At 41.9% G+C, this 27,104-nt stretch overlaps 2 protein-coding genes across 4 annotated transcripts in view; one reads left to right on the forward strand and one right to left on the reverse strand.

Moving 5' to 3' along the window:
* The first annotated feature begins 9,406 nt into the window (after positions 1–9,406).
* On the forward strand, positions 9,407–14,043 carry LOC117380357 (ATP-sensitive inward rectifier potassium channel 1-like). The gene is made up of 2 exons (XM_055226229.1): positions 9,407–9,516; positions 10,052–14,043. The coding sequence occupies exon 2, from the start codon at positions 10,066–10,068 to the stop codon at positions 11,185–11,187; it is 1,122 nt and encodes a 373-aa protein (XP_055082204.1). The 5' UTR covers positions 9,407–9,516; positions 10,052–10,065; the 3' UTR covers positions 11,188–14,043.
* fli1 (Fli-1 proto-oncogene, ETS transcription factor) overlaps positions 12,257–27,104 on the reverse strand; it is a 35,772-nt gene continuing 20,924 nt past the window's right edge. For all 3 annotated transcript variants that reach the window (XM_033976807.2, XM_033976808.2, XM_033976809.2), the window contains 5 exons: positions 23,106–23,174; positions 16,870–16,929; positions 16,245–16,307; positions 15,101–15,148; positions 12,257–15,015 (listed from right to left, as the gene is read on the reverse strand). In XM_033976807.2, coding sequence (XP_033832698.1) covers positions 14,486–15,015; positions 15,101–15,148; positions 16,245–16,307; positions 16,870–16,929; positions 23,106–23,174 — 770 coding nt within the window. In that variant the 3' untranslated portion in view covers positions 12,257–14,485. The remainder of the gene's footprint in view (positions 15,016–15,100; positions 15,149–16,244; positions 16,308–16,869; positions 16,930–23,105; positions 23,175–27,104) is intronic.

The raw sequence follows: 27,104 nt of genomic DNA on the forward strand, positions 1-27,104 counted from the left end.
TCACACGTGGGAACGATCGGTGAAAGTGTCTTGCTCAAGGCCACAATGAAACGCGCACTGATTGTATTGGCGGGTGGACGCGCTTTCCGCCTTGTTGCTGTGTAGAAAACCACATTTAAAGTGATCAAACATGTACAGTGTCTTGCTCAAGGACACAACAACAGAGGTCACGGGTTGAGACGGAGCGAGAGACAGCGAGCGTGTAGATAACAGTCAAACGGTTTTCGATTTTTATCAATTATGTCGCACAGAGAAGGGTTGGAATAACAAAACGTGTTGACATTACAACCCCAAAAAAACATGTTTTTTTTTCACGTTACTCAAAGTTTTTATACTATTCGTGCGGCATCAATAACAAGTGGGACACGCTACCTAATATGATTTAACAATATCATTATCCATCATTGTAATATCCTTTTCTTTAGAAGTGTTTGTTTTCAGCAGAGCACGCCTCCTCTTTAGTAACAGCGATTAGTGTGGGATCAATGCATGCGATAAGTGCTCTTACACAAGCGGACAGAGGAGGCGACGATGAGCCGCTTCTTCTTCATGGCTTTGAGATATTATCTGAGAGGAATCGACTGGAGACTCCTTTACGCGGAAAGGGGAGGGGCCGTGAGAGCTGGCACACGACTCAGAGGGATGAGTGCAGTGATAAGAGGGGGAGGAGAGCTCAGATGTGCTCCTCTGCGCTCGCTGTGATACGTCTTCATCATGACGGGGCTGCACTTCCACATTACTGAAATCTATGGATTGTTTTGTGGCTAATGGTGCAGATACATGTAGCTAATGTTGATGTTACATGCAGCTAGCTCAGATGTTTTTGTGTACTTTATGATACTACACCTGAATTTGTCTTAATAAAGCATGAACTAAGACTTTATGTGTTATGATTGAATGGTTTATTAAGAAGGATTCAGGCTAGAGGGGTCCGAGTTAAGAGGGTCTGGGTTATGAGAGTCCGGGTGTGAGTTAGGAGGGTCCGGGTTTGGAGTTAGGGTTAGGAAGGTCCGGGTTACGAGGGTCTGGGTTAAAAGGGTGCGGGTTTGGAGGATCCAAGTTAGGTGGGTCCGGGTTAAGGTTACGAGGTTCCGGGTTAGGAGGGTTAGTATTAGGAGGGTCCGGATTAGAAGGGTTCGGATTAGGAGGGTCGGGGTTAAGCTGGTCCGGGTTTGGAGGGTCCAAGTTGGAAGGCTTTGGGTTATGAGGGTCCAGGTTAAGAGGGTCTGGTTGAAGAGGGTTCGGGTTAGGAGGGTCCATGTTAGGAGGGTCCGGGTTAGAAGGATCGGGGTTAGAAAGGTTTGGGTTAGGACGGTCTGGGTTAGGAGGGTCCGGGTCAGAAGAATCCGGGTTTGGAGTTAGGGTATTAATTAACTACTTACAATGCATGAATATCTTTTAAATAAGCAATTCGTTAATTCTGAAGGTTAATTAAAGTGCAGCTATTATAAAGTGTTACTGCCACCTGCTTGTCTCCATGGAGATGTTATATCTTTGCCAAAAACTGTCCGCAGTATGGCATTAATATATTTCACTTGCATTCATTCAATAACATTTAGTAAAAGCTTTAGAAACATGCAGGGACCACCTCTCCACAGATCTGACTCCTGATTAGGCCTGGTGGCTACAGAGATAAATAAGCTTAATGCCATATTGTCAAAGCAATAACATCTCCGTGGAAACAAGCAGGCAACAGACCCTCAACCAGAAACGTTACACAGTGAACGTTTATTGAAATACAAAAAGTATAACATAGTCTACACATTCTAACCCAGTGAGGAAAGAGAGCGATAGAAAAAAAAAAAAACTCTCCTGAGAGATTATGTGGGCAGAGCGAGGCCTCTGTGCCGTCCAGACCTGAGATGGGACATTATGAAACATGAAGACCCCAGGCTTCTGTAATGAGGAACCTGGGACGTGACCGCAAGCAGGCGAGGTTTAGAGACACATTCCCGGGACGCTGGTGCTAATCCCAGACCATGCTCCTGACATGACGGGGTTCATTATGAAAGTCCCTGCGTCCGGTGTGCACTATATAGACTCCTTTTGTCGCGCTGTTCCCCTGGAGATTACATCATTATTGATCAGAGATGCTCCACTGTGCTACCACGTGTCGCATAATAATCTCATACAATAATAAATGCAATAATAACACAGGAATTATTTCAAAAAGGGCTCATTACAAACAGAAGTAACACTGGAGTTTGTGTTAAAACGGTTTAAAAGTGTCATGTGACTTCAATGGCATTCAAGAATAATAATATCGGCTAATATTTTTGTGTAGTGAATAAATTATCTTCCTGTTTCTGGCCCAAAATTACACATTGTTTAATCCACTAAAAAAAATATTTCATTTGACATATTTAGGTGTAAAAAAGACACAATATATTTAATGAAAGTATCCATAAAATTGTAAATTATTTAAAATGCATATTTATTTACCGTATTTTCCGGATTATAAATCGAATCTGAGTATAAGTTGCACTAGCCAAAAAATGCATAATAATGAAAAAATAATAATAAATAAAAATCACATATAAATTGCATCTGAGTATAAGTTGCACCAGTGAAAAAATGCATGATAATTAAGAAAAAAATAAAATAAAAATTCACATATAAATAACATCTGAGTATAAGTAGCACCCCAGGCCAAACTATAAAAAGTACAACTTATAGCCCAGAAAATATTGTATATATTTAATACCTTTATTTTTGTTTTGGACTTTTGTTTAGATTTTTTTTTTTTTTTTTTTTTTTTTTTTTATTTGAGATTACACAAATGGAGCTTTACCAGGACATCGCCTTGGATAGAATATCTAAACCAACACAAAACCTCCTCTTAATCTTTCCAGTATGGAGGATCCAACAGCATGCTTAGGGGCTGATTTATTATTCAACACTCGAGGCATTTCCATATGAACTAAAGAGATCTGTATGTTCCCATCACAGCAGGAACCAGCTATTCTTAGTCTTTTTCTTCACATTAACAAGTAGCATATGCATTTCTCTGTACCCCACTGTCTTAAAAGTACAAAATCCATGTGTACACACTGTAACGGAAATATATGTGGTGAATAATTGATTGATTTGTAACGGCGGGGAGTAATGAGAAGAGACCAGTGCTGCAGTGGCTGTCCAGAGCATCCTGCGGTCAATAGTGTGGTGAAGCACGGCTGATTCAGAGGTCAGTAATGAAAAAGAGCGCACTGGCCTGTCCTATGGGGGCGTGGAGAGGTGAAGGGTTAACAGCAAATGTCCTTTTTATTAATACTTACTGGGGGTATGCTGTCCTTACATGTACAAGGTAACGCAGGGGCCAATGTAGGCTTTGGAGTGCAGCAACACAGATTTTTAGCACGTTATGAATATTTATTATGTAATGGTTGGTATTTAATGTGTCCTGGGTCATCTATGGTATAAGGTTTTAGACAAAATACGTCTGGTAAACACTTAAGTACGCCAAGAAATACATACAGGTGCACTGGATATATTTTGAATGTCAGTAACTGAGATAGATTTTAGAATTTGAGGGAGTTCAGATTCAGATTTAGCACTGGAATTTCCCCATGACCTTTCGCTAGAGCCCAGATCCCATTCATATGTATTGATATGCACATACCGCACAAAGGTATTACCATTTCAGGATATCCCATGGAGCTCAACCTACAGCTTCCAGTATTTTTCCATCAGTACTACCTTACCTGCACTTGGAAGTACTGTACATTGTTGTCGTAACATCTGGGAGATCAAAGATACAGACTTGGAGTAAGGTTTAACAGAGTTTATTACAAAACAAAAGGATGTAAATGCTGGTTGGAGGAGCGGGTAGTAGGAAAGCCGGGTCGGAGGTGGAGGTGCAAGGTGAGTTCAAGGAAAACGAGAAACAACAACTGAGTACGATGACCATAACCACAAAAACAAAACAAAAAAACAGACAGGCCAAGCAGAAACTGTACCACGGAGGATACACTGACGATCTGGCGACGATCGTGTCCCGATTCGCCAAATCCACACTTCGTTGGGTGCACTGAAGGGCGCTTACGTAACTTTCGGCACAACAAGGCCTGTCCCATTTCCTGCACGTGACAAATGTGCCCTGCGTTTCATTTGAGCAGACTTCGCGCACTGCTGTATCCCATCATGCACCGCGCGTGACTTCTTCTACGGGAGAAACAAGGTATATTTTCTTAAACTTATGTAATACTAACTACAATTGGAAAGAAAACACCTAGAATGTTATATTTGCCTATTGATATTCAAAGGGAAAGATTAATTCCTTAGTTCATTTAATATAAACAGAAATAAATGGCTGCTAACATGACACCTTGACTCTTCTTCTATGAAATAATAAAGAATTAAAAAAATTAAACTGTAGTTATTTCAGTGTCCATTTTACACAGTTTGGTCATGAGTCAGCAGCCGTCAAAGTTGCTAGGCGATGTAACGTAAGCGACGTAATGTAAGCGCACAGACAGCGGTTGAAGTACAGTCCGTGGTGTAGGAGGAGTACCCTTCGTCAGCCGGATACTTCAAACTGTACTTAGAAGTGTGCATTTGTTGAACTGGGACAAGGCCGATGTGTGTAGGATCCTCGGTCGCTTTGTACTTCAGAGGTGGAGGCAAGTACGTTAGCGGGTGGTGCAAGAGTCTCCTCCCAGTTCCAGGCACAGAAGGGAGGGCCGAAGACAGGACAGAAAACACAAACTGGGATCTTGACAATTGCATTTTCCAATTTTCTTTAAAAAATAGCAGCAGGAACTTGCACGACAAAGATAATGAGCATTAAATCACCAACTTGAGAAAAAAAAAAGTATTCAAAACGGTTTCATCTTTAGCGTGATGCTCCACCCTCAGCTCATATCCTCATTTTCACCCAAATCTCTTTATCTGAGCTCCTCCCAGCCTTCATTAGTCCTGACTGATCTCCTTGTCACCACTTATGGCATTGTGATAAACTGCGTTGTAATAGCCCATGTCACAAGACGCAGCAGAACGACACAAACGCACACTGACGGAGGTAGAGCAGCTCCTTGTGTAGTACTCTGAGTCCTGCAGCGTAAAACATTCAACCAACCGAATGTTTAACAAGGTGTAAAACTATGAAAAACTGCTAGTAGTGGAAAAAAAAACCCCATATAAATTATTCAAATCTGTGTATCTGAGAAAGCTAGTCAAGTAAACGGTACGACACATTTTCTCACAGACATTCACGTAAGATTGGAAGGTTGATTTAATTTTGTCCTGAAATTTTAGTTTTTAAGCAGAGAGGAAACCATTTATTACACTTTAAATTATGAATTGAGAGTGTAAAAATCTACAGTACACTCATCCCTGGCCTTGTTATGTGGGGATGCATAATTTACGTCCACAGTCACACATTTCTTTCTTCCTTTGCACTCAAATGTCAAAGGAAATCCCAATATGTATGTTAAGGCAGCCATTAAAGATACGCCTATGATTAAATATTGACAATATACTAAGACTGGATGAACATGGGAGGAGGTGTATCCAGCTGGAAGAAGTGGGTGAATAAACTACACACGTTTCTAAGCCATAGCTGCAAAATTTGTTGAAAATTACGTGTTTTTTACCCACAGAAAAACAAAGATACTGAAAGGTCGAAAGTGGAATTGCAGCTGGAAGTTGTGACATTGTTCAGATATATATGTATGTCAAATATACCTTTTTTGATATAATGTTGTCTTTGTTTATTGTACATTTGACTGTTTAAACGTGTAATGTCGTAGCATCAATGTCAAATACATGTTCCAGGCTGTAAACTGGAATATGTGTTGCTTTCCCCAAAAAATACAGAGATTGATAGTTAAAGTGAAAGTAAAAAGTACTGTCATGATTATATTCTATTACCATATTTTCTGGACCATAAGTCACACTTTTTTCATAGTTTGTCCGTGATGCGACTTATACTCAGGTGCGACTTACATGTGAAATTATTAAAATATATAATCTGTGTACCAGTATCTACTCCTCCTGTACCAACACTACGATAATTTAAAAGACATCTGAGAAAGACTGAACAAAAATAACTCCTAAAAGAAAATCATATTGTGCTGAGTCTGATGAGCCACACAGAAGAGGACGAGGCGCTTCATCTTCCTCTGGAGTTGGTGAAGTTGTTCAGAAGTGACACCGAGGATGAAGAATTCAATGTATTTATTGATTTGGAGTGAGATCCAGAGTAAACTTGTTGCTTGTTTTTTCTGCTTTATTTATCTGATTAACTGTTAATATCTTACGTTAACAAACCAGACACGTGTTCAGTTCTGTCTGTGCTTCATGCAGCTGAATAAATATAAATGTGTTACGTTAGTGTGATGTACTGATATTCAGCCTGTTGTTCCACATTTTATTGTCTTTATTATAACTTGACTTTAAAGATAAAATGTCTGTTCTTGGGCTCAGATTTTATAAAATAAATTTCCCCCAAAATGTGACTTATAGTCCAGTGCGACTTATATATGTTTTTTCTTCATTATTATGCATTTTTGGCTGGTGCGACCTATACTCCGGGCAATGTATGGTCAGAAAACACAGTATGTGTTAAGTTTGGTGAGAAACTGTCCATGTGACACATGTGTTTCTTTTGTGTTTAATAGTAAACAGCCGTATGTTGTTGGTTGGTGAAAATGATCCTTTTTGATAAAAGCTGAAACGCCTTCAGCCTTTAACCCTGACTCTTTGAAACTGTTGTTGTTTTTAGCCGTGCCTTTGTAGAAGCCAGAGGGTCATGTCAGGTAAAAGAGTTTAATAGACAACAGCACACAAAGCATCTGCTGAATGTTTAACATTTCATTAAGTACAGCAAGGTATGTCAGGTCATGAGATACATTTTTTTTCTCCATGTCAGTAAATGCGCTCCATAATGAAGTATTTTTTATTCATCATTTTTGGTTGACAGTGGAATGCCCCCCCCCTCTTGAAGCCCCACATCCCGTCCTCATACATATGTATTGATATGTGCATAAACCACATAAAGGCATCAATACTGGATTTACCATTTCAGGTTATTCCTGTGCAGGGGTCAAGACCAACAGCCTCTTGTATTTTTCCGTCAGGGTTTGAGCACTTTCTCTTTGTCAGGGGTCATTATTCAGGGATCGCTCCTCTTCTCTCTTTGTCCTGTCTTTCCTGTTGCCTCTCACACAAGGTTACTGCTGTACAAGCATGTTTGCAGAGGCTGGCATTTCGGACGCTGCCATTTTCACACCCGAGTGATGGATGTGGAATATGAATGACGCTTGACAGGATGAGCCAGCAGAACCCAGCAGCTGCACTGACTCCGCACTACATGTATGTTCCACTGCACCTGCAATCCTCCCAACAATATCATTATTTACTTAGTGCACTATCCCTTATTGGTACTGCACTTTGTAATGACTGTACCTTAATCAGACTCAATAAAGCATGAAAAAGACTGAATACAAAAAGAACTTAATCAAATGCTTCATGGTGGTGACTTAATAATCTCTCCAGTCACAAATTCACATATTTTTAGGTAGTAACCGCCTGAGTCAGTCCTGATACATGTGTCATTTGTGAACGCTCAGATAATACTGCTTTAGCACGTACTCTGCTTCATTACAGCGCTGTGATGCTGGTGTAGTTGTGCTGTCGGTGTCATAACTCTCTCCCACAGTCACGGCCCTGGCCTCTGAAGCTGAGTGACAGAAACCGTCAGTGAAACCTCCCGTGAATATGAATGGGCTGCAGTCGTCAGAGGGAGACGGCCTTTGTCTGCACTAATCACTAAATATGTGCTTATTAAAGACTTATTCTTCGGACGCTAAGCCATACTTCATTTTTACACGACTATTATTGAGTGTTTAGCAGTAAAAAGAAGAGAAAACACTTACATTTCAACGTGTATTTCAGTAGAACACTTCAAACGCATACCAATTACCCAACAACACTCCAACTCCCATTTTCAACAAGGTCAACATTTTACTTATTTAAAATCTACTTTGATTATTTGATTACTTCAGGGACTCATTTTCTCTATCCAATTTTGGCTGAGTGCAAGACTCATATTTTCTTCCTGACTCAATTCTTACCAGCATTGCAGCACTATTGCACCACCATTGTTTTGTGCACTTAAAATAGGTCAGTTTTCCATAATGTCCACTTTCTTTACTTTTCCTATGACCTGTGACCTAATGACCTGATTTGGTCAAATTGCTGTCAAGGTATTTTGCATAAAACCTCATAATTTCTGTCTTTCTTTACTCTTTTTTTGTCAGGGACCGTGTACAAATTCAATAATCTAACAAAATACGAGATGATTTGTACCAGATTTAGTGAGTTCTACTTTGCATGTGCAGGTGAACACACAATAAAACACACATTTCATTACAATTACATCATGAGACAAACAGTTTATCATTAACATTATCAGTTAAACACAATAATACAAATTAACTAGACTGTTGTGGGCACGTTTGATTGTCTGAAACACTCTAATTCAGTACTAATATTTTCCTACCCTTCCATTTTCTATAGTTTTGAGTAAATAAAATAACAGGCAGATCCTTTACATACCACTGCAATCTGCATTTCACAACAGATATGAATGCTTTGAGTGACATTTGTAGTAAAATAAGGAACAAAGTGCAAGTTAATCCCTCTGTTTTTTCTGGGATTTAGAGAAAGGCTTGAAACATGACTCTTCACTATACGGTTTATCTTTGTACATCTCTGTATTTCTGTTGTGGCCTATCTGTTTGGATCTAGAACATCTTTGTGTCTGTGCAGAGTCAATACCGTTAGTAAAAGCCTTTCAAACCGGAGGCGACAATGAAATGAGAACTATTATGTTCTTAGACGGCATTGTTGTAATTATATCATTTTACGTCAAACTAATAAACTCACCTTTAGATATTTGACTACAGACCGACTACAAATTGCATTTTAATGGCTCAAAAAAGCATGCATCTAATAAATAACTGCATGAAGCCTTAAAAAAAAACGTCTCTGAATATTTCTAGACGCACCAGTTGCTTCTATGTACAACATCATCCCCACAATCGTCTGTGTCTACAATACACAACTTGCACTATTTGTTATCGACATGCACAGACCCAGACACAAGCGAAATGATAACTACGATTAATTCAGACAAATTGACTGTTTATGGAAACTTCTATAAGTGGCACATGAAAATAGAAGCAGGTGTAAAGTCCAAACAGTGGATCTGAAGGAATGCCCATAGAGATACGGGATAGAGTCAGCTCGACCTCTCGTGCCAGGCGCGTGTGGGGTAAACAGAGGAGGAGGTGGCGGGGGAGGGGGAAGGCAGAGGTACTACATGCGTCTGTGGGTGTAAACATCACCTGGTTAATTCTAGCAGCAGTAGTAGAATATATAAGCAGCGCGGTGTCTCCGTGACGGCAGACGGGAGGAGGACACACCTAAAAATCATCTCATTTGTGACACAGGTGGCACAGGACGCTGATCACACGCTGGATTTGTCTCTATTCTCACATCTGTGGACATAAACAGGTGAGTCCACTACTTTTATCTGTAAGAAAGTTTATCAGATCATGGAGATAAATCAGTTTTATCTTGCGACTGAACCCATAACCTAATACAAATTTCAGGAATGTGCCGCATTAATAAAACATTCCATTTAATTCCTTGAGAAGTTTGTAAGATTTTTACTTTCTGAAATACTAGTAAGTGAATCAACATCCAGCGAAACTCAGCACCTTTAATTACCACTGTGTGTTTCTTGTTTTTACACAGATATCTTGTTACACAATGAACACTTGCTGACATACCTGCTCTAACCTTGAACGTTATTAACACTTTTAAACGGAATAATGCAGACGATTATAAAAGAACAAGGCAGATTAAGTAGAAATATCTTTTTATTTGAATTTGTAAGTGTATATCTGAGTTTTGAAATAGCTTTAAGCCTGGAGGAGGTCCGTGTGATATACAGGGTTATCCCTCTATCATTCTTGTGTCTATATTTCTTGCAGTTCTGCTACAGATGAAAAAGCACACTGACTATAAACCTGAAATGTTTTGTTAGGTGTTGGAGTTAAGATGTGTGGCTCACTGCTCCAGCGTCTCCAGGACTACCTGGCTGAGCGCAGAATCCGCAGAACCAGACTCGTAACTAAAGATGGACGCTGCAACATTGAATATGGGAACATCATGTACAGAAAACACTTGTCCTTTCTGGCTGATTTTTGGACCACCGTAGTCGAGATCAGGTGGCGTTTTGTTCTGCTCGGCTTCATCGCTTCATTCACCTTGAGTTGGTTCATCTTTAGCTTGATCTGGTACTGGATTGCTCGTGATAATGGAGACTTGACCTGGCAGAATCCTCCTGAAGACCACACCCCCTGTGTGGACCATGTAGTCGGCCTGACCACAGCCTTCCTGTACTCACTGGAAACACAGACCACTATTGGTTATGGTGGGAGAGCCATCACCCCAAACTGCCCCGGGGCAGTGGCTTTTATCATCATCCAGTCCCTGATTGGAGCCATCATTAACTGTTTCATGTGTGGAGTCATTATGTCCAAGATCTCTTCACCCAAAAAGAGAGCCAAGACCATCACCTTCAGTGAGATGGCGGTGATCAGCCCTAGGAACGGCTCTCTGTGCCTGTCCATCCGAGTGGCCAACCTGCGGAAGTCCCTGATGATCGGGAGCCAGATCTACGGAAAACTACTGCGCACCAGGAACACTCCGGATGGAGAGACGCTCATCATGCACCAGGTCAACATCGACTTCATGATGGAAACAGGCAAAGACAACCTGTTCTTTGTGTGTCCTCTGACACTGTACCACATCATAGACAAGAGCAGCCCCTTCTTTGAAATGGCTGTGGACACACTCCACAAACAGGAGTTTGAGCTGGTGGTTTTCCTGGACGGGACAGCGGAGTCCACCAGCTCGTCCTGTCAGGTACGCACCTCCTTCATCCCTCAGGAGATCATGTGGGGATACAACTTCCTGCCCATTATATCAAGGAGCAAAGATAGCAAATACAAAGTGGACTTCTCCAACTTCTCCAAAGTGGTGCCTGTGGCCACCGCACACTGCGCCTACTGCTTCCACAACATCAAGGGACATCACCACTTCTCCAAAACTGGACATGACAACCCTGGCTTTGCGGTTATAGATATAACTGACCCCCCGAATGTCACCAAAATGTGAAAAAAAGGAAGACCCAGGACTCTTCTTTGAAGCGAGTGTTGCGAATGCAGGGCCTCAGGAGTCTCTACATAAACATGTAAATGCCTGATACATACTCTTTTGTGTTGAGCACAGTTAAAAGACTGGGGTTCAGTCAGTCTTTGTGTAGTGCAGCATTTGTATGTAAAACCACACCTGTTACTGTTGGCTGACCAAGAACCTGTGTTAAAGGGGTCAGGCAAGCTGAAGGTAAAGGCAGATTTTGAATGAATGAAAAAGGTTGTAAGAAATATTCCCTATATTTACCTATTGTACTTGAATGTTACTGTGGAAACACAGATAAACAAATTGATTCGGAATAATTCTGGACAGGGCAAGTAATGGAGCTCGCTTTAGCCATGGCGCAAGAGGAAATAAAGTGCCTTCTTAATAATGTATGGTAGTATGTAGTGCTCACAGAGAGAGACTGGGACATGAACCAGGACAGTACTGAACTCTTTAGTCTCAGAGGCACTAGCAGAAGGTCGACTCAGGGATCTGCCTCTGACTGTCTCTAAGAATACACTGTGAGAAGCAACACTTTGAACACTTTGAGTTAATATGGTTTGCGTGTATGTTTCTGTATGTGTTCTCAGGAAAAATACATTATAATAAAGTGTTTTTTATTAAAACATGGGTTGCGTGTCATTGCGCACATCGTTAAAACTGCATACGACTTAGCAAAAGGTCAGAGCATCATAGTGACAGGTACTAGCCCTTATCCAGGCTCATCTCTGTAAACAGGAGAAGATGTCACACCAAACAGCTCTCACTCAGAGAATTAGATAAGAGCCACAGCACACGTCCGTGTGTTTACCAAAACACTCCCAACATGAAACCAGAACTCTGCTTTAACAAGTGCAGCAGCACAGCTGGACACGCTCCAGGCCGACCTGTCACATGACCTGTCACATGACCTGTCACATGATCTGTCACATGACCTGTCACATGACCTGTCACATGACCTGTCACATGACCTCTGCCCGACATGTCTGTGTCCACGTCTCTGTACGGAATTGTATGAATATTCAAAACTACAAAAACAGCCCTATTAGAGGTAAAAACATTTATTTTGTCACATTTTTTCTATACAAAATCCCTTTTTCAAAAGGTATCACTTCATACATTTCAGGAATGACAATAATAATTACCCATGGTTATTTGTAAATTATACACATATAGATTTACATAATATACTTTAATATCCAAATTACATTGCATATATGAAGTAGCACAAGTCCCTTTTAATTAATACTGCAGGTGAAAAAGGAAGATAAAGGCACATGCCGCACATCTTCCCTTTATGCTACAAAATACATATTTATTTTACAGAATATTTAAACTTATAGTAAAATCCAAAGATGTTGTGAATATTTATTGATTGTGTTGCATAATACCTGATAATCTACCTGGTCCAGAGCTCTGGGCTGGTGTGTCTTTATGATCATGCATAAAGCTTCAGCTTCGGAGCATGTATGGAATATGCTAGTAAATATCTTGTGCTCCTAAATGCACTTTAGGTGTAATAACTGGAATTCCAGAAAAAAAAAAAAAAAAAATTATATTAGAAGGAGAAAAAAAGAACTTCAAAACGAGTCGCCCAAATGTACACATATAAAACGCCTAAAATGTTACTCAAACTTAGCAAAAATGGACTCAAAAAGTTGTCATTTTTGACCGAGGTCAACTCGTAATAATTCTCATGACTTTTAATACTGTGTCACATATGAAAATAACTCTGCATAATTTATACAGTAAGTTGCTTTAATGCCTAGTTGACTGATGCTCATATAATAATAAAAATACTTCTGACAAACGCACAGCGTTTGCGAATCTGAAATGGTTTCACTTCATACTTCATGGATTTGCTCTGATAAACCTTGCCCAAAGTCATTTCTTTTCAAGTGTCTATTCTTGGATATACGCTTTAGAAATACAGCTGTGAACACCTGAACATGGATATGTTTGTAATACTGATACATCCTGATAAAGCCTTCATCAGATTCATCTGCATTCACTGGGCTCCACATCAGTGAGAAACTAACATTCAAACGCAAACTGGGAGCCAGCCCGACAGAAAAATGACACTTCTGTTTGGTTTGACTGCGATGGCTGACACTCAGAGACACGGACAGCGAGAGCATCAGAGTGCACTTTTAAATCACACATTGTCAGATCAAACACTAAGGCACAGTCTGTTCGTCTAATAAGATTACCGCTAACGTTGAATGCCGAGGCCCTGTTCCCTGTGTATGGCACTGGTAGAACACGAATGGACTGGCACTGTAAGGCACTTCACCATCTGCATCTCAAAAAACCACACAGTGCTTTTAGCTTCATTAAGATTATAATACTGTGTGTTCATACAGCTAGCTCCTTCAAATGAAAACATCTGACAGGTTTTGATCTGACTTTGGGGCAAACTTCTGCCACATGTTTCACAAACCAGAAGACATTCACATTAATACTGACATGGCTGAGCAAACAAACATCTGGAGACAGCATGGCTGAAAGGCAACACAGCCAGAGCCTGTGTGTGGCCCCTGAAAACAACAGACCTGGGCTGAATTATTGTTGCAAATTGCTTCAATTACATCTTGCCTTTGCTTTAAGTGCACCAGAGTCAACTGTCCACAACAGGCTCACCCAGGCCCACTACACATACAGCGCTTTCTTATAGCATCTGACTCTCTAGCTTTCCAGTTTGGAGGATAAATTAAATCAAATGAATGGCATATTCCAGTTGCCAATTTCTAAATTCAGTGCTGAGAAAAGTTCATGACATTGACAACACAAATGTCTCCATGAAAAAAAAAAAAAAATCACATAAAACAAAAACAGGTGGACAGACCTCAAGAGAAAAAAAGAGTCAAAAGCCTTTGACGGAAACAGAATCCATGATGCCCACAGTGGAGAGGAGCTAATGCAGTACTAAGCATAATGTACATAGTAATGGAAAATGTATTAAGACCCATAACACACAGGCCTATGTCTGACAGCAAGACCTCATCACATGCTTCAGCTTGAGATTTAGCTTGTAGGTGCAGTAGGTTTAAGAAAAAGGCACAGCGGCATGGCAAATCAGTCTTTTATAAGTAAGTAGTATTCCATTTTGGACTGCTGCATCCAGTTATAAGTTCTTTACAAGTAAAAAACAACTTCAAAATCCTTCACTTTAGGGCAGGAGGACGTAACTCTCCTGTCGACATCATTGGATTGTCATCATCTGGAGTGCAGGTCAGCATAAAGGAGAAGAAGAAGAAGAAGAAGTGGTGGTGTTTTAATAGTAACTGCCCAGATGGGAGGGCACGTGGGTGTTGGGGTGCCGCGGGACGTTGGGGTTGGGGTAGATGCCTGCAGTGGGTGAGCTCCAGTACGGGGCAGTGGGTCCGAAAAAGTTAGATGAAGTGACTGGCATAGAAGGCGGGTGAGGGGAGACGAAGTTGACCTTCTGTTGGTGTGCGTGGTAGGACGGCACGTAGGCCAGGTCAGACGGGTACTTGTACATGGAGGATTCGGTGGGGTGCGGTTGTAATGCCTGTGCGATGCCGTGAAAGTCAAACTTGTAGGCGTAGCGTTTGCCATGCACTTTGGTCATGATGTTTTTGTCGTAGTAGTAGCGTAGTGCACGGCTCAGCTTATCGTAGTTCATATTTGGTTTGCTCTTCCGCTCCCCCCAGCGTCGCGCCACCTCGTCCGGGTCGGTCATCTTGAACTCGCCGTTGGTGCCCTCCCAGGTGATGCAGCCGGCGTTGGCGCTGTCCGACAGGAGCTCCAGCAAGAACTGCCACAACTGGATCTGTCCTGAGCCTATGAAATAAGCAAATATTTGAGTCATCGGACCACGGAGCGCTGACCTCATGACTCCGCCGGTCTGAATGGTGCGTGTGTTTACCTGGATTAGCAAGACGACTACTGGTGGGGCCCAGAATCTGATATGGATCTGCAGAAAGAAGGAAAAGTAAGACGGTAACCCCAAACAGCACGAAATGTCTTTAATGACCATAATACGTGTAAGAATCCCCGACTTTATTCAACATTACAGTACAGCATGAAATGGGGTGAAGAGTGACTCAAATTGAACTTTCCACCCCCCAAAATAAAGCAAAATATCATGTTTATTTTTTATTTTTTTATTTCAGTTGTATTTTACTCAAAGTCTAAATAAGACACTTTTGCAAAACTCAGGCCTGGGGGTCCAATTTGGCCCGCGGTGTCATTATATTTGGGCCGCGAGATCATATTAAATGTGCGTTAGAGCTGGCCCACCGGTGTATAGAGCATGAAACACTAATACTACAAATCCCAGAATGCTTTGCTCGTACGTTGGCGTGTAGTAGAGACTGGAAGTGCCTCTCCTTCTCTGTTGAGACTCATTAGCAACCAAGCTACTAGTCACCTCGGCCAAATTAATTACTACAGAGAGAGACATAATTTGTTTTATTTATTTACAGAAGAAATGAATACTTCTGATGTGTCTTTTATTTCAAATTGACGTTATTTCTGTTTGTAATATCAAGGTTTAAGGTTGTTTCCATATGAAAAGGTTAAACAAGCAGTAAATTTTTCAATAAATATCGAGTTTGGCCCATCAGTTTGTCTCAGTTTTTTAGTTTTGGCCCAGTGTCTACTCCCATATTATGTCAGAAATCTACAGGAAAAAGTACGTCTGTAGCATTTTTATTTACCTATTCAAGTTCAGTGTCTCAAGTTAAAGTAAAGAAGTATTTAAAATGTCAATTATAACCATCATTACTGACTCTAGTGACCAAAATGATCCAAACACAGCACATTACACACATAAAGTAACAAATAAAGCATCATTTGTATTATTAACACGTCACCGACCAACAAAAACACTCCATTATTGAACTTATACACAGCCTTTGGAAAGTACTTTTAGATTTTAATTAACCCAGTGAGCAAAGATGACAAGGCGCTCATTTGAATAAAGCTGTGGAGTAATTAGGCCAAGATACACGCGCTGTGTTCAAATGAATGACAGTGTTTCTGTGCAGAGAGCAGAGGGCGGGGCGTACCTGGCTGAGCGCGGGGCTGCTCTGTCGACTTGCTCACATTCTGGGGCACCACTGGAGAGACGGCTACACACACACACACACACACACACACATAAACACACACAGATTAAAGACGGGTTAGCAGCAGGTGCTTAGAAATAGTCAGACATATCCTGAAGGCACGGCAGCAAAAGGCTAGTCAAACTCAGGATTGAAGCGCTAGTCTTTTGGTCTGCGCTGGATAAAATATTGGATTTATACGTAGGAGGCGAGGGCTGGGTGAAAGTTAGACATTTTTGCTCAAATAGGGAAGCGTGGCAGTGGTGGAAACTGATTCTTAATTTGTGCGTCAAAGAGTTTCGAGTTAGTTTATTGTTGGAAGAAATTTGGAAATATAAAGGAGAACAGCCGGGCGACAGGAGCTCGGTTTGTCTCCTGATTTGAAGGTTACCAGTTTGAATCCCGCTCTCGACAAAGGCCAGATACTTAACCCCCCTCGCCCCCCGTTTCTGCATAAACTGGTGCATGAATGAGTGAATAGTTTCTTGATGTAGAGTGATGTTTGAGTGCCTTAAAGATGGAAAACCTCTCTGAATAAAGTCATAAAGTAAATAAAGTATAAAACAAAACCTTAAAAGTGTCTCACCTTTGCCACTGTGCATGTTGTTCGACCACCCTGTCCTCCGAACGGCATCATACGAAGAATCTGCAAAAAAGAAACGAGGAAAAGGTTAAGCAAAATGTTTCTGACTTATAACAGTTGCGTTAGATTCCTGGGTGCGTTATGTAACTTTTCTGCTATAGGGTCAACCATCTACCATCTGCTCGTCTCCATGGAGATGTGATGTTGTTACTTTACCTAAACGGATCTAACTTCACGGAGACGAGCAGCTGACATCACGAAGTCAAGTTACAGGTCAGATCTTTGAGAGGCGAGCACGTTCATAGTAAGAATGCATGTTTTTTTAAGCTTTTTCAGCAGTAAAAACATCTGTAAATGTATGAAAAATAAGAAGTTTAATGCGAAACGGTGGAATATTCAAGGGAAACGCAAGCTATGCAAACATGTAGTGGATCCTAAACCAAAATGCTACATAATGCAACTTTGAATACTTAAATATTTGTGAGGTTAAACTTCAAGACAAGAGGCCAGTCAGATTTTCAAAACAAAATGATACGTTACAACTAAATCTATTTCCAATTTTAAGCAATTTTACTGATGGTTTCAACAGATGTCTGGTGTATTTTGGCTCATTGTTGATGGCACAGTCTTTGAAAACTGCATTTATTTGAGCATCTGAGGCAAAAATATGACCACAAACAATGAGCCAGACGCAAATCAAATATAGTTCAAATCCACTCTCGCTGTTCCCTCACAGAAGCAGCTTTTGAAACCTCGACGAGCCGCCGACTCGGTCCAGAAATGTGAAGTCTACCTGCTGTTCATCGTGTACAAAGTCTAAATGACAGCTCCCGGTTACATCACACTGATGCACGCAGATAAAGCAGGGCATGTCTATTCTTCTGGTATCTTCTGGTATTGTCTCTGAAACGCTGGTCCGTAACCACAATGCACCTGGTCTGAGCCCCTGATGATTTGTGTTATTGTGGGGAACAAAGACTTCAAATGTCTTGAGTGCAGGAAAAGTACAAGGGAATGTGACACTGTGTACCAAAAATGTCATAGTAATGCTATCGCGCATCATGGACCTACTTTCTCACAAATTAAAAGGCCCCGGTGGACGAGACAAGTGAACAGTGAGTCCTCATCAAGAGAAACGAATCACAACCGGTTAAGCCATGATAAACTTGATAAACTGTTAACTTTTTTGTATTAAACATTCAATAAAAGCATAATTCTAGAAAGACTGCTACTTTTTCTATTAGTCTAAATAGGCCTAGGTGATGTAGAATTTGTTTTTTTTCTTAGTAACAACAAAAAAACATACATTTCTCCCAATAATTTTAGCCTTATAGCCATGTATTTTATTAGCTGAAAGTATATTTTTGTGCAGATAAAAGGATAATTCAGTGTCAGATTCAACACAGAAGCATTTCATCATGGTACAACACTGCCCTCTTGTGGACAACTAAGGTTTAAACAATAATTTAACTATTAACATGTCACAAAATTATTAAGTTATACATTTCTAAACATGCTAAATAATGATCAAATATGTAATCCTGTTAAAATGAATTGAACAAACCGTCTCAAATGTTTAAAGTATGTGCAGAAAAGTACTGGTCCACATGTGCTACTGTGACGACTTAAAGAAAAGTCCATGCAAATTGTCTCATCTCACAAATTTCACTTCACTCATCACAACAAACACATCTCAGCTCATCATCAGACCTGAAAACTGTATAATAAAAAGTAAACGCGCACATAGGAGTAGAGGTGTGCGTAAGAGGGGCTGCCGTGGCTCAGTACTGCTGTCAGGTCCAATCTGGAGCGGGCTGGCGGGACGTCCCGGCTGCAGGGACTGGGGTTTGTGTGTGTGTGTATGTGTGCGTGCGTGTGTGTGTGTGTGTGCGCGCGTGGGGGTGTCCTGGGAGACCTGTGTTTCCTGCCTGCTCCGCTGCAGACAACCCCTCTTTGTTTTACTGAACCTTTTTTCCCCTGGACCAAACCGTTCACCCCCTCCGCGCCCTCGCACACACCACCCCCAAAAACACAACAGACCCACCGCCTTCAAACCCCACTGCAGAGTTAAAAAGCAGAGGGGGAATTTGGCCTGGGGTTTTCAATGAGGTACTATATAGTGTAAAGATCAGGATGATGAGGGAAAAGGAACACATGCGATTTCTATCTTTATCTATTGACTTTACTGTTTGGAAGGTACAGTAGCTACATAATTTTGCACTTTTTAAGCATTTTTACTTCTCTATATGTCCCAGGTGTAGTTATTTATGATATTTGTTAGAACTATTTATCTTTTAGTGCAAGGCAAAGCAAGAGATCAGACTATAATCGAGCCGAATGAACAAATAATCGACTATAATAACTCTCTGAAATGTTTTAATCAGGATGCAGATGTGCTACGTTGTGTTTTAAGAGAATTCTGTCAAATTTTGAGGTTAGTGGGTGCATTTATCTGTCTAGAATATCTCCAATTTTGGCTGTACAAAGTCCTTTAATGAGACAGGACCACGTAAAAGTAGTCTAAAAGCTTAAACGTTGTCTTCCTTTGTGCATGTTAGTGAGATAATACACTCATTTCTCTTTTCTTGGCCGTCCGAAAACCAAACCTAACCAGCTGCGTAGCCCTGCGAAGTCAAACAACCGCACCAGACAACATCCCAAGTGCTCCAGCAGCCCGTGGTAGGGGGTACGAAGCCCAGACATAGCCCCGACCCCAGAATCTGCACACACAGCGCACTCTCTTCCCAATCCCGCCCACCTCCTCCTCTCTCCTTCATTTTTCCAGGCCTCTCCGACTAACTCTCTGACTGCGACTTGAGCCAGTTTCCACTCTGGTCTGGGGTGTGGTGCGCGCTCCTGGGAGAGTTGGGCTGCGAGACCAGTTAGTCAAAACAAGGCTCGAATGCTAGACGGAATGAGAGAGGGAAAGAGAGAGAAAGTGGGAGAGAGGAGAGAAAGACGGAGAGAGAGAGCGATGGCGTGGAGGAGGAGGGAGAAGAGACATGGAGAGAGACACTGACAGAGAGAAACGAGGGGGGAGATGAGAGCGAGATGGGCAAAGAAGGAAAGAAAGATGGGGAGAGAGATGAGAGAGAGGGAAAATGAAGGAGGAAAGGAAAGTAAGACTGATGAGGAGCGAGTCTTCGTCACCCGCAGCCGGGGCCAAGCGCAGAAATGCAGACAGGGTAAACTTTTTAATACCCATAATGCAGGTGCTCAAAAAACAGCTGTCTGAGAAGGCGGTGGTTACAGTCAGCTGGCAAAAGTAATGATTTTCAATGATGACAATGATGACAGGACTATATATAAATGCCTCTGTCAACCTGTTTTTTTGTTTTTTTTGCTTAGACAATCAACTCAAACTGTTACTTTTAGAAGAAAAAAGGGTATTAAGCTTGAATCTGAACTTTATCCTGGCTGATTTGGCTGGTTTGAGTCTTGCAAAAACACTTTGTGCACCTTTTCCTCGCTTCAAGTAAAAACAATGCCGCAATACAGTACACCGAGCTGTATTTGGAGTACGCAAAAAGCTAAATTTAACACGCTAAGAAATACAGCTGCAGCACAATCCGACAGCAGCTTCTACCCAATCAGAAAATCCATCTTTCCATAATAAACCCAACCCTGAAATACCGTTTTGATTAGTCCAATAATATAATAGTTTGCTTAAGTACAGTGAAAAATTCCAAAAATGAAACATGGCACTCCAGTCTTTTAACCTCAGCAGCTACTTTTACAACACGAAAAAGTCAAAAAGTTACTCCTGTTAGCACGCGCAAGAAATGAGTCTCTATAACAGTTTGATTTTAGAGCGTTTATGCACAAAGTTAGGCATCTAAACCTTATTAAAATAGTGCGTATGTGATAAAGCGGCGTATGTAAAGTTGATAAAAGCTTTGAGGAAATAATAGAGATGGAGTTCTACCTCTAGAGTGTGGTCTGGACACTGTACTGTGACTATACCAGTGCCTTAACCGAGGTCTTTACTTCAAATACACGCAAGACAAGTTCATTTGTATAGAAAAACTTGAATACAAACTCAATTCGAAGTGAAAAATGGTCTCACAGTTGTATTTAAAGTCCAATGAGCTCTACAGGCCGAGTTCAGAAGCCGATCGACGCTGCACCGGCACATCGCGGCTGCATTCCATGTTTTATATGCTGTCTTTTATTCATAACATTGCATTTTACACCAGTTGGTCTGGAGCAGATTAAGGGTTGTCTCCTGCTGTACGCTCATGCTTACTCTACCCCAAACAGCCTGTATGGTATTTGACCGTACTGTTCTCAAGGGGCAAAATGAAATTGAACATCTGGCAACGCTGATCTGCTCTCCTCAAGCAAGACTTCTTTAATGGAAAAGCCAATTCTGTATCTTCGTCAGGTTCATAATTTCACGTGGAAAAGCATTTGTTTAATCTGACATCAGTGAATAAGAGACTGAGTTTTTAAACGTTCAGTGCGACAAAATGGAGCTGGGCAATTAAAGGACTTTTAATTAAGCTCGATATGGTGTATTTTTTAATTGTCAATGATCAGCTTGGGTCTATTTTCTCTCTAAAGGAAAAATTTAATAAAAAAAAAAAGCCCTAAAATAAAATGATTACTACTACATGCCACTGCGCACTGTGTATTATTAAAATAACTTGATTTTTCCATCGTACATTCTCAATACAAGACAAACAACCCAAGAATGCTGAATAAAATGAAAATGAAATATGAATGGCATCACAATGAATGACATTTGGGCCCGTCCCTGGTCACAAGTGCAGAGTAGTATAATAGAAATCCCTTTTGTGCAGGAGGAAATACTACTGCAGGGAGCGACCCTCTATCCCTGCCAGTGCAAATACCTGCTGCTGAGAACCAGGAAGAGCGGGTCATGGGGTGACCGAGCAGAATCTTATCTGTGCTGCCCATTAGACTATTGGTATTGTAGCGGGGCAGGAGAGAGAGAGTGGGGCAGATAGACAGGGCCAGAGGGCAATTTCAGACACTTATCGAGCTGGCTGTTTCCTCTCCTCTCGCCTCGATAGCAGCACTCATCCTGTGTGTGAGGCTATCATTGTTTTTGCAGCTCCTTCTCCAGGCTGCTGCGCTGACACCTTATAGCCGACGTAAGGGATGTGTATTTGGTTTTACAGATAGGCAGGGCAGCCGAGGACTAGCCGGTGTGGTGTCAGCGCAAAGTAATGTTTTTGGAGTGAAAGGTAACGAGGGAAAGAGATAGTCACTCAAAAGTCGCTCGAATCTGTTTGTGTTGAACAATAAGACGTGATACTCGCAAAGAAATCCCACAGAAATGCTCAAACTGTGATAAATGCACGCACACGAACGCTTCTTTTTGATAGTAAAGAGCTCATTCATGAAAAACCTTATATGTTTTCTTGTCTTTCTTGTGTTTTTTTTCAATCATAAACACTTTCACACATTTGTAGACATCTGTATACGTGTGTAACGGTTCAAAGTTCCCTAAACTCCACACACGAAACTGAAGTGCGTTTATTATAAAAGCTTTGTACGTGTTTGAGGGACTCTCTAAGTTCCTTATTTCACCTGCTCCCTTTGAGTGCAGTATTATTTCTTTCGTTTCACGCACACACGTCTCTTTCACTGACAAAACAAACGGATAAAAAGTGAAATTTGACCTGCCTTCTCTCCGATAACTGCTGTAACCGTGGTTCAAAGTAAAAATCATAGTGTGAAAACTATTCTATACGTGTATTTCAACGATGGACAAATCGTCTCTGCATCTAAACTGAGACATAATAACGACATCATTCATCTGTGTCGATACAGTCACACACACCTGCTCCTGCTCTCCGTTACGACAAGCAAAATCACAACATTGTTCAGTTTGACGCCACAATCTCTGCATCAGGGTGTTTTCCACATAGCCCCTTTGCACACACACTTATCAGTCTTTTGTGTTGTTAACTCGAGCCGTTCTGAGGCAGAGCTGTGAGCTGAAACCTTCCGTCAAACGCCTCGATCAAACCCGATCAAACCGCAACGCACCTGTCCCCCGTCTCCTCCTCCCGCTTTGTCATTTGTGTGCGACTGCTCTCTGTGTTTCTCTGCGTAAACACTTATTTTGAAGCTGCGATGTGTAATTTAGGGCTGCGTTTGTAATGACAGATCTTCACCTATTCATCTACTTTCTATTTGTGTAGTTTCACAAGTTGCAGGTTTAAAACAGAGAAAGTGAAAGTTGTTTTTTTTTTGTTTTTTTTTCTTACCGTCTTTGGGAGCGAGGCGCGGGGAAGGATCAGTGTGAGATGGCGTGTTGTAGGATAATGACGAGCTACCTGTAATGACACAAAATAGTCATAATTAGAAATGTTTTCAGCGCAGAGCAGACAGATATTTATACCACAAAAAGACGATGCCGTATAGTATCACATCCCCTTATTTATTTAGCATTTTTTCCAACTTTTAAACTGCTACTTCAAGTCAAAATATGCAGCTCGACTCAACTGAATCTAGGATGGACCAAAACTCATACAGAGCCTTTTTAAGATTATTGCAAAATGGTTGTATTCATAGCGTCTGCAGCCCCGTTCTGCTTTCTGATTGGCTAACTGGCTTTAGAACAAAACCACAACATTGTAAACTCAAATAACTGTCGCTTGTTTTATTTTAAGTTGTTTTTGCGTTTGTGAATACACGAGTACAAATCATGACGGGATTTGAACAGGTTTTCTCCACCAAAGACTGTAGACTGTTTATGAAAAAGCCTAAAAACATGACAAAAGAACATTACAACAGTGTCTTTTGTGCTCGGCGTGGCGTCCAGTAGATGGCAGCAGATGGCACGAGCTCAATTAACCAAACCTGAACAAACTCCTTTTCATTTTTCTTGAATTGTGTTACTGTTTTGTCTTGAGCGAAAGGAAAATAATTCATTTCACAACTGTGCTTCCAAGCGCCCGATCCAGAGGCCTGACTGGAAACACTCGAGGCTGTCAGCGTTCAGAACCCGACCCAAACTGGTGAATAATAAGCCCAAAAGTTGGAGTGTGCATATGGCGGCCTATTCATTTCACCTTATGGAGCAGAACTCGGCGCTGCATTCCTGCACTTACACAGGCACCCTGGGCGGCACCAAAATGCTCTCTTAATTTTAGCTGCCCCCAGGCATAAATCAGTGAGTGGAAAAACAGACCCAAAAATGCACAGAGAAAACACAAGGCTCGCTGCTACTATACACCAGGAGAGCGCGTTTAACACTGCGAGGGCCACGGACGAGTGATGCCCGTGTAAGAAATGCATCCTGTCGCACACAAAATTCACTTTTCGGTGTATTTACATGTTCTGAATCATATTATTACTTTGTTTTCTGCAGAGTTTTAAGTAATCCGCAGTGAAGAGGATGTCTCAGTTTTCTGTATAAACAATAGAAACATGTGTAGCTCATATATTTTAAGTTATAAAATGTGAAATACCCAAACAAGAATATAAAAGGAAACTGATTTGTAACTCATAAAAGGTGGAATTAAGTATTTAAAGCTACCATGTGTAATTAAACTGACCGACCCGGCGATGTTGCATTCTCACATATCACCACTAGAGGCTGTCTGTGCTACTGCTGTGTGATATTGTGCCGGCTTTATACTGACAGAAGAAGACCAGAGAGCACAGGTGAGTCCGAGAAAAGAGAAGAAAAGGGACGATTTCACCTGTGACGTCTACAACAGGTGAAAAAAATCAAATAAACTTGTGTAAATAATCTTCACGTACATTATTTTTTGTCACTTGCGCAGATTTAGAACAGATTTTTAGGATTTAAGTGAAGTAGGGCGGACACTTTTACACATCCCCAAGTGACTCACGTGACTCTTTGCAATAAATAAAATGTTTTCTAATTAGTTGAAGAAATTGTGCAGCAGCCGAAATTCTGCTTTTACAATTCGCTTAATGAGAAAACAAATCACTCCTAAGAAAAAAAACAAAAAAAGTTGACTTCTATTCTGGGAGCTTTGAAATGCTACTAAACTGGGCCGTAGGTGAAAATGGCGTCCAGGTGAAGGGGGTGAGGGGGCCCACGGTGACAGACTAGGGGTCTGTTTTTTTAGGGGGTGGCCCGGGGAGAAGGGGGCGCTCCAAACACCCCCCCCACACACACACCCCCCTCCTCCACATTACCTTCTCCATGCACCCCCAAGGCTCTGGGTCGAGTTTAGAAACCAGGGGCCCCAGAACAGGGGAGCCATTGTATGAGGGCCGGGTCCCTGCTCTGCAATCAAACGCAGCTCCCCATACAAAAATAATTCCACACACCGAGTGTAAGCACACAAGGCACCGCACCATCAAAGCCCCGTGTGAGGAATGAGAAGAAGTGTGGAGGAGATGAAGAGCGAGGAGGAAGACGAGGAGGAAGAGGAGGAAGAGGAGGAAGAGGAGGAAGAGGAGGAAGGCTGGACAATTTGCTATTTTCTATTGTGATAGAAATCATGATTTATGTTTTATGAAATGACAAAAAGACTGATGTGTGAAATAACAAACTAATGCAAGAATCATAAAAACATTCAGGACATATTTCTACAGACGTTGGGCAGTTCTAAGACGAGATGTTTCTTTGTTTGTGCAGGAAATATACAATCGCAGCTTAAGTAATTAATCTTGTTGCCTTCAAGGAGGTGAGGAGCTAGGAGGTAGCACAGGAGGAAGAGGAGGAGGAAGGAGGAAGAGGAGGAAGGGGATTTTAACCCTTTTCCTACTGTGGGCCACATGTGGGCTGACCCAGACAGACAAACAGGCCGCGCTGCTGAGAAAACCTCAAACCAGCCCACAGAGAGAAAGAGAGAGGGACTGAGAGAGAGGGAGAGAAAGAGAGAAGGAGAGGGAGTGAGAGGGAGTGAGAGAGAGACTGGGAGAAAGAGAGTGAGAGAGACTGAGAGAGAGAGTGAGAGAGACTGAGAAAACCTCAAACCAGCCCACAGAGAGAAAGAGAGAGGGACTGAGAGAGAGGGAGAGAAAGAGAGAAGGAGAGGGAGTGAGAGAGAGACTGAGAGAGAGACTGGGAGGAAGAGAGTGAGAGAGACTGGGAGAGAAAGAGACTAAGAAAACCTCAAACCAGCCCACAGAGAGAAAGAGAGAGGGACTGAGAGAGAGGGAGAGAGAAAGAGAGATGGAGAGGGAGTGAGAGAGAGACTGGGAAAACCTCAGACCAGCCCACAGAGAGAAAGAGAGAGGGACTGAGAGAGAGGGAGAGAGAGAGACTGAGACTGAGAGAGAGTGAGAGAGTGAGAGAGACTGAGAAAACCTCAAACCAGCCCACAGAGAGAAAGAGAGAGGGACTGAGAGAGAGTGAGAGGGAGTGAGAGAGACTGAGAAAACCTCAGACCAGCCCACAGAGAGAAAGAGAGAGGGACTGAGAGAGAGGGAGAGAGAGATGGAGAGGGAGTGAGAGAGAGACTGAGAGAGATAGATAGAGAGACAGAGAGAGAGAGTGAGAGAGACTGAGAAAACCTCAGACCAGCCCACAGAGAGAAAGAGAGAGGGACTGAGAGAGAGGGAGAGAGAGAGAGACTGAGACTGAGAGAGAGTGAGAGAGTGAGAGAGACTGAGAAAACCTCAAACCAGCCCACAGAGAGAAAGAGAGAGGGACTGAGACTGAGAGAGAGAGAAAGAGAGAGGGACTGAGACTGAGACAGAGAGAAAGAGAGATGGAGAGGGAGTGAGAGAGAGACTGAGAGAGAGAGAGAGAGACTGAGAGAGAGAGACTGAGAAAACCTCAAACCAGCCCACAGAGAGAAGAAAGAGAGGGGCTGAGACTGAGAGAGAGAGAAAGAGAGATGGAGAGGGAGTGAGAGAGAGACTGGAAGAAAGAGAGTGAGAGAGACTGAGAGAGAAAGAGACTAAGAAAACCTCAAACCAGCCCACAGAGAGAAAGAGAGAGGGACTGAGAGAGTGAAAGAGTGTGCGAGAGAGAGAGAGTGAGAGACAGACAGACTGAGAGAGGGAGACAGAGCGAGAAACTGACAAATCCTCAAACCAGCCCACAGAGAGAAAGTAAGAGAGGGACTGAGACTGAGAGAGAGAGAGAGAGACTGAGAGAGAGTGAGAGAGACTGAGAAAACCTCAAACCAGCCCACAGAGAGAAAGAGAGAGGGACTGAGAGAGAGGGATAGAAAGAGAGAGGGAGAGGGAGTGAGAGAGAGACTGAGAGAGAGTGAGAGAGACAGAGAGAGTGAGAGAGACTGAGAAAACCTCAAACCAGCCCACAGAGAGAAAGA

This window comes from Periophthalmus magnuspinnatus, chromosome 13 (genome assembly GCF_009829125.3).
Source record: "Periophthalmus magnuspinnatus isolate fPerMag1 chromosome 13, fPerMag1.2.pri, whole genome shotgun sequence".
Taxonomy (NCBI): domain Eukaryota; kingdom Metazoa; phylum Chordata; class Actinopteri; order Gobiiformes; family Gobiidae; genus Periophthalmus; species Periophthalmus magnuspinnatus.

What these genes read in the sequence shown, in the direction of transcription:
- LOC117380357 (XM_055226229.1), top strand. Translation starts at nt 10,066, where the DNA reads ATGTGTGGCTCACTGCTCCAGCGTCTCCAGGACTACCTGGCTGAGCGC.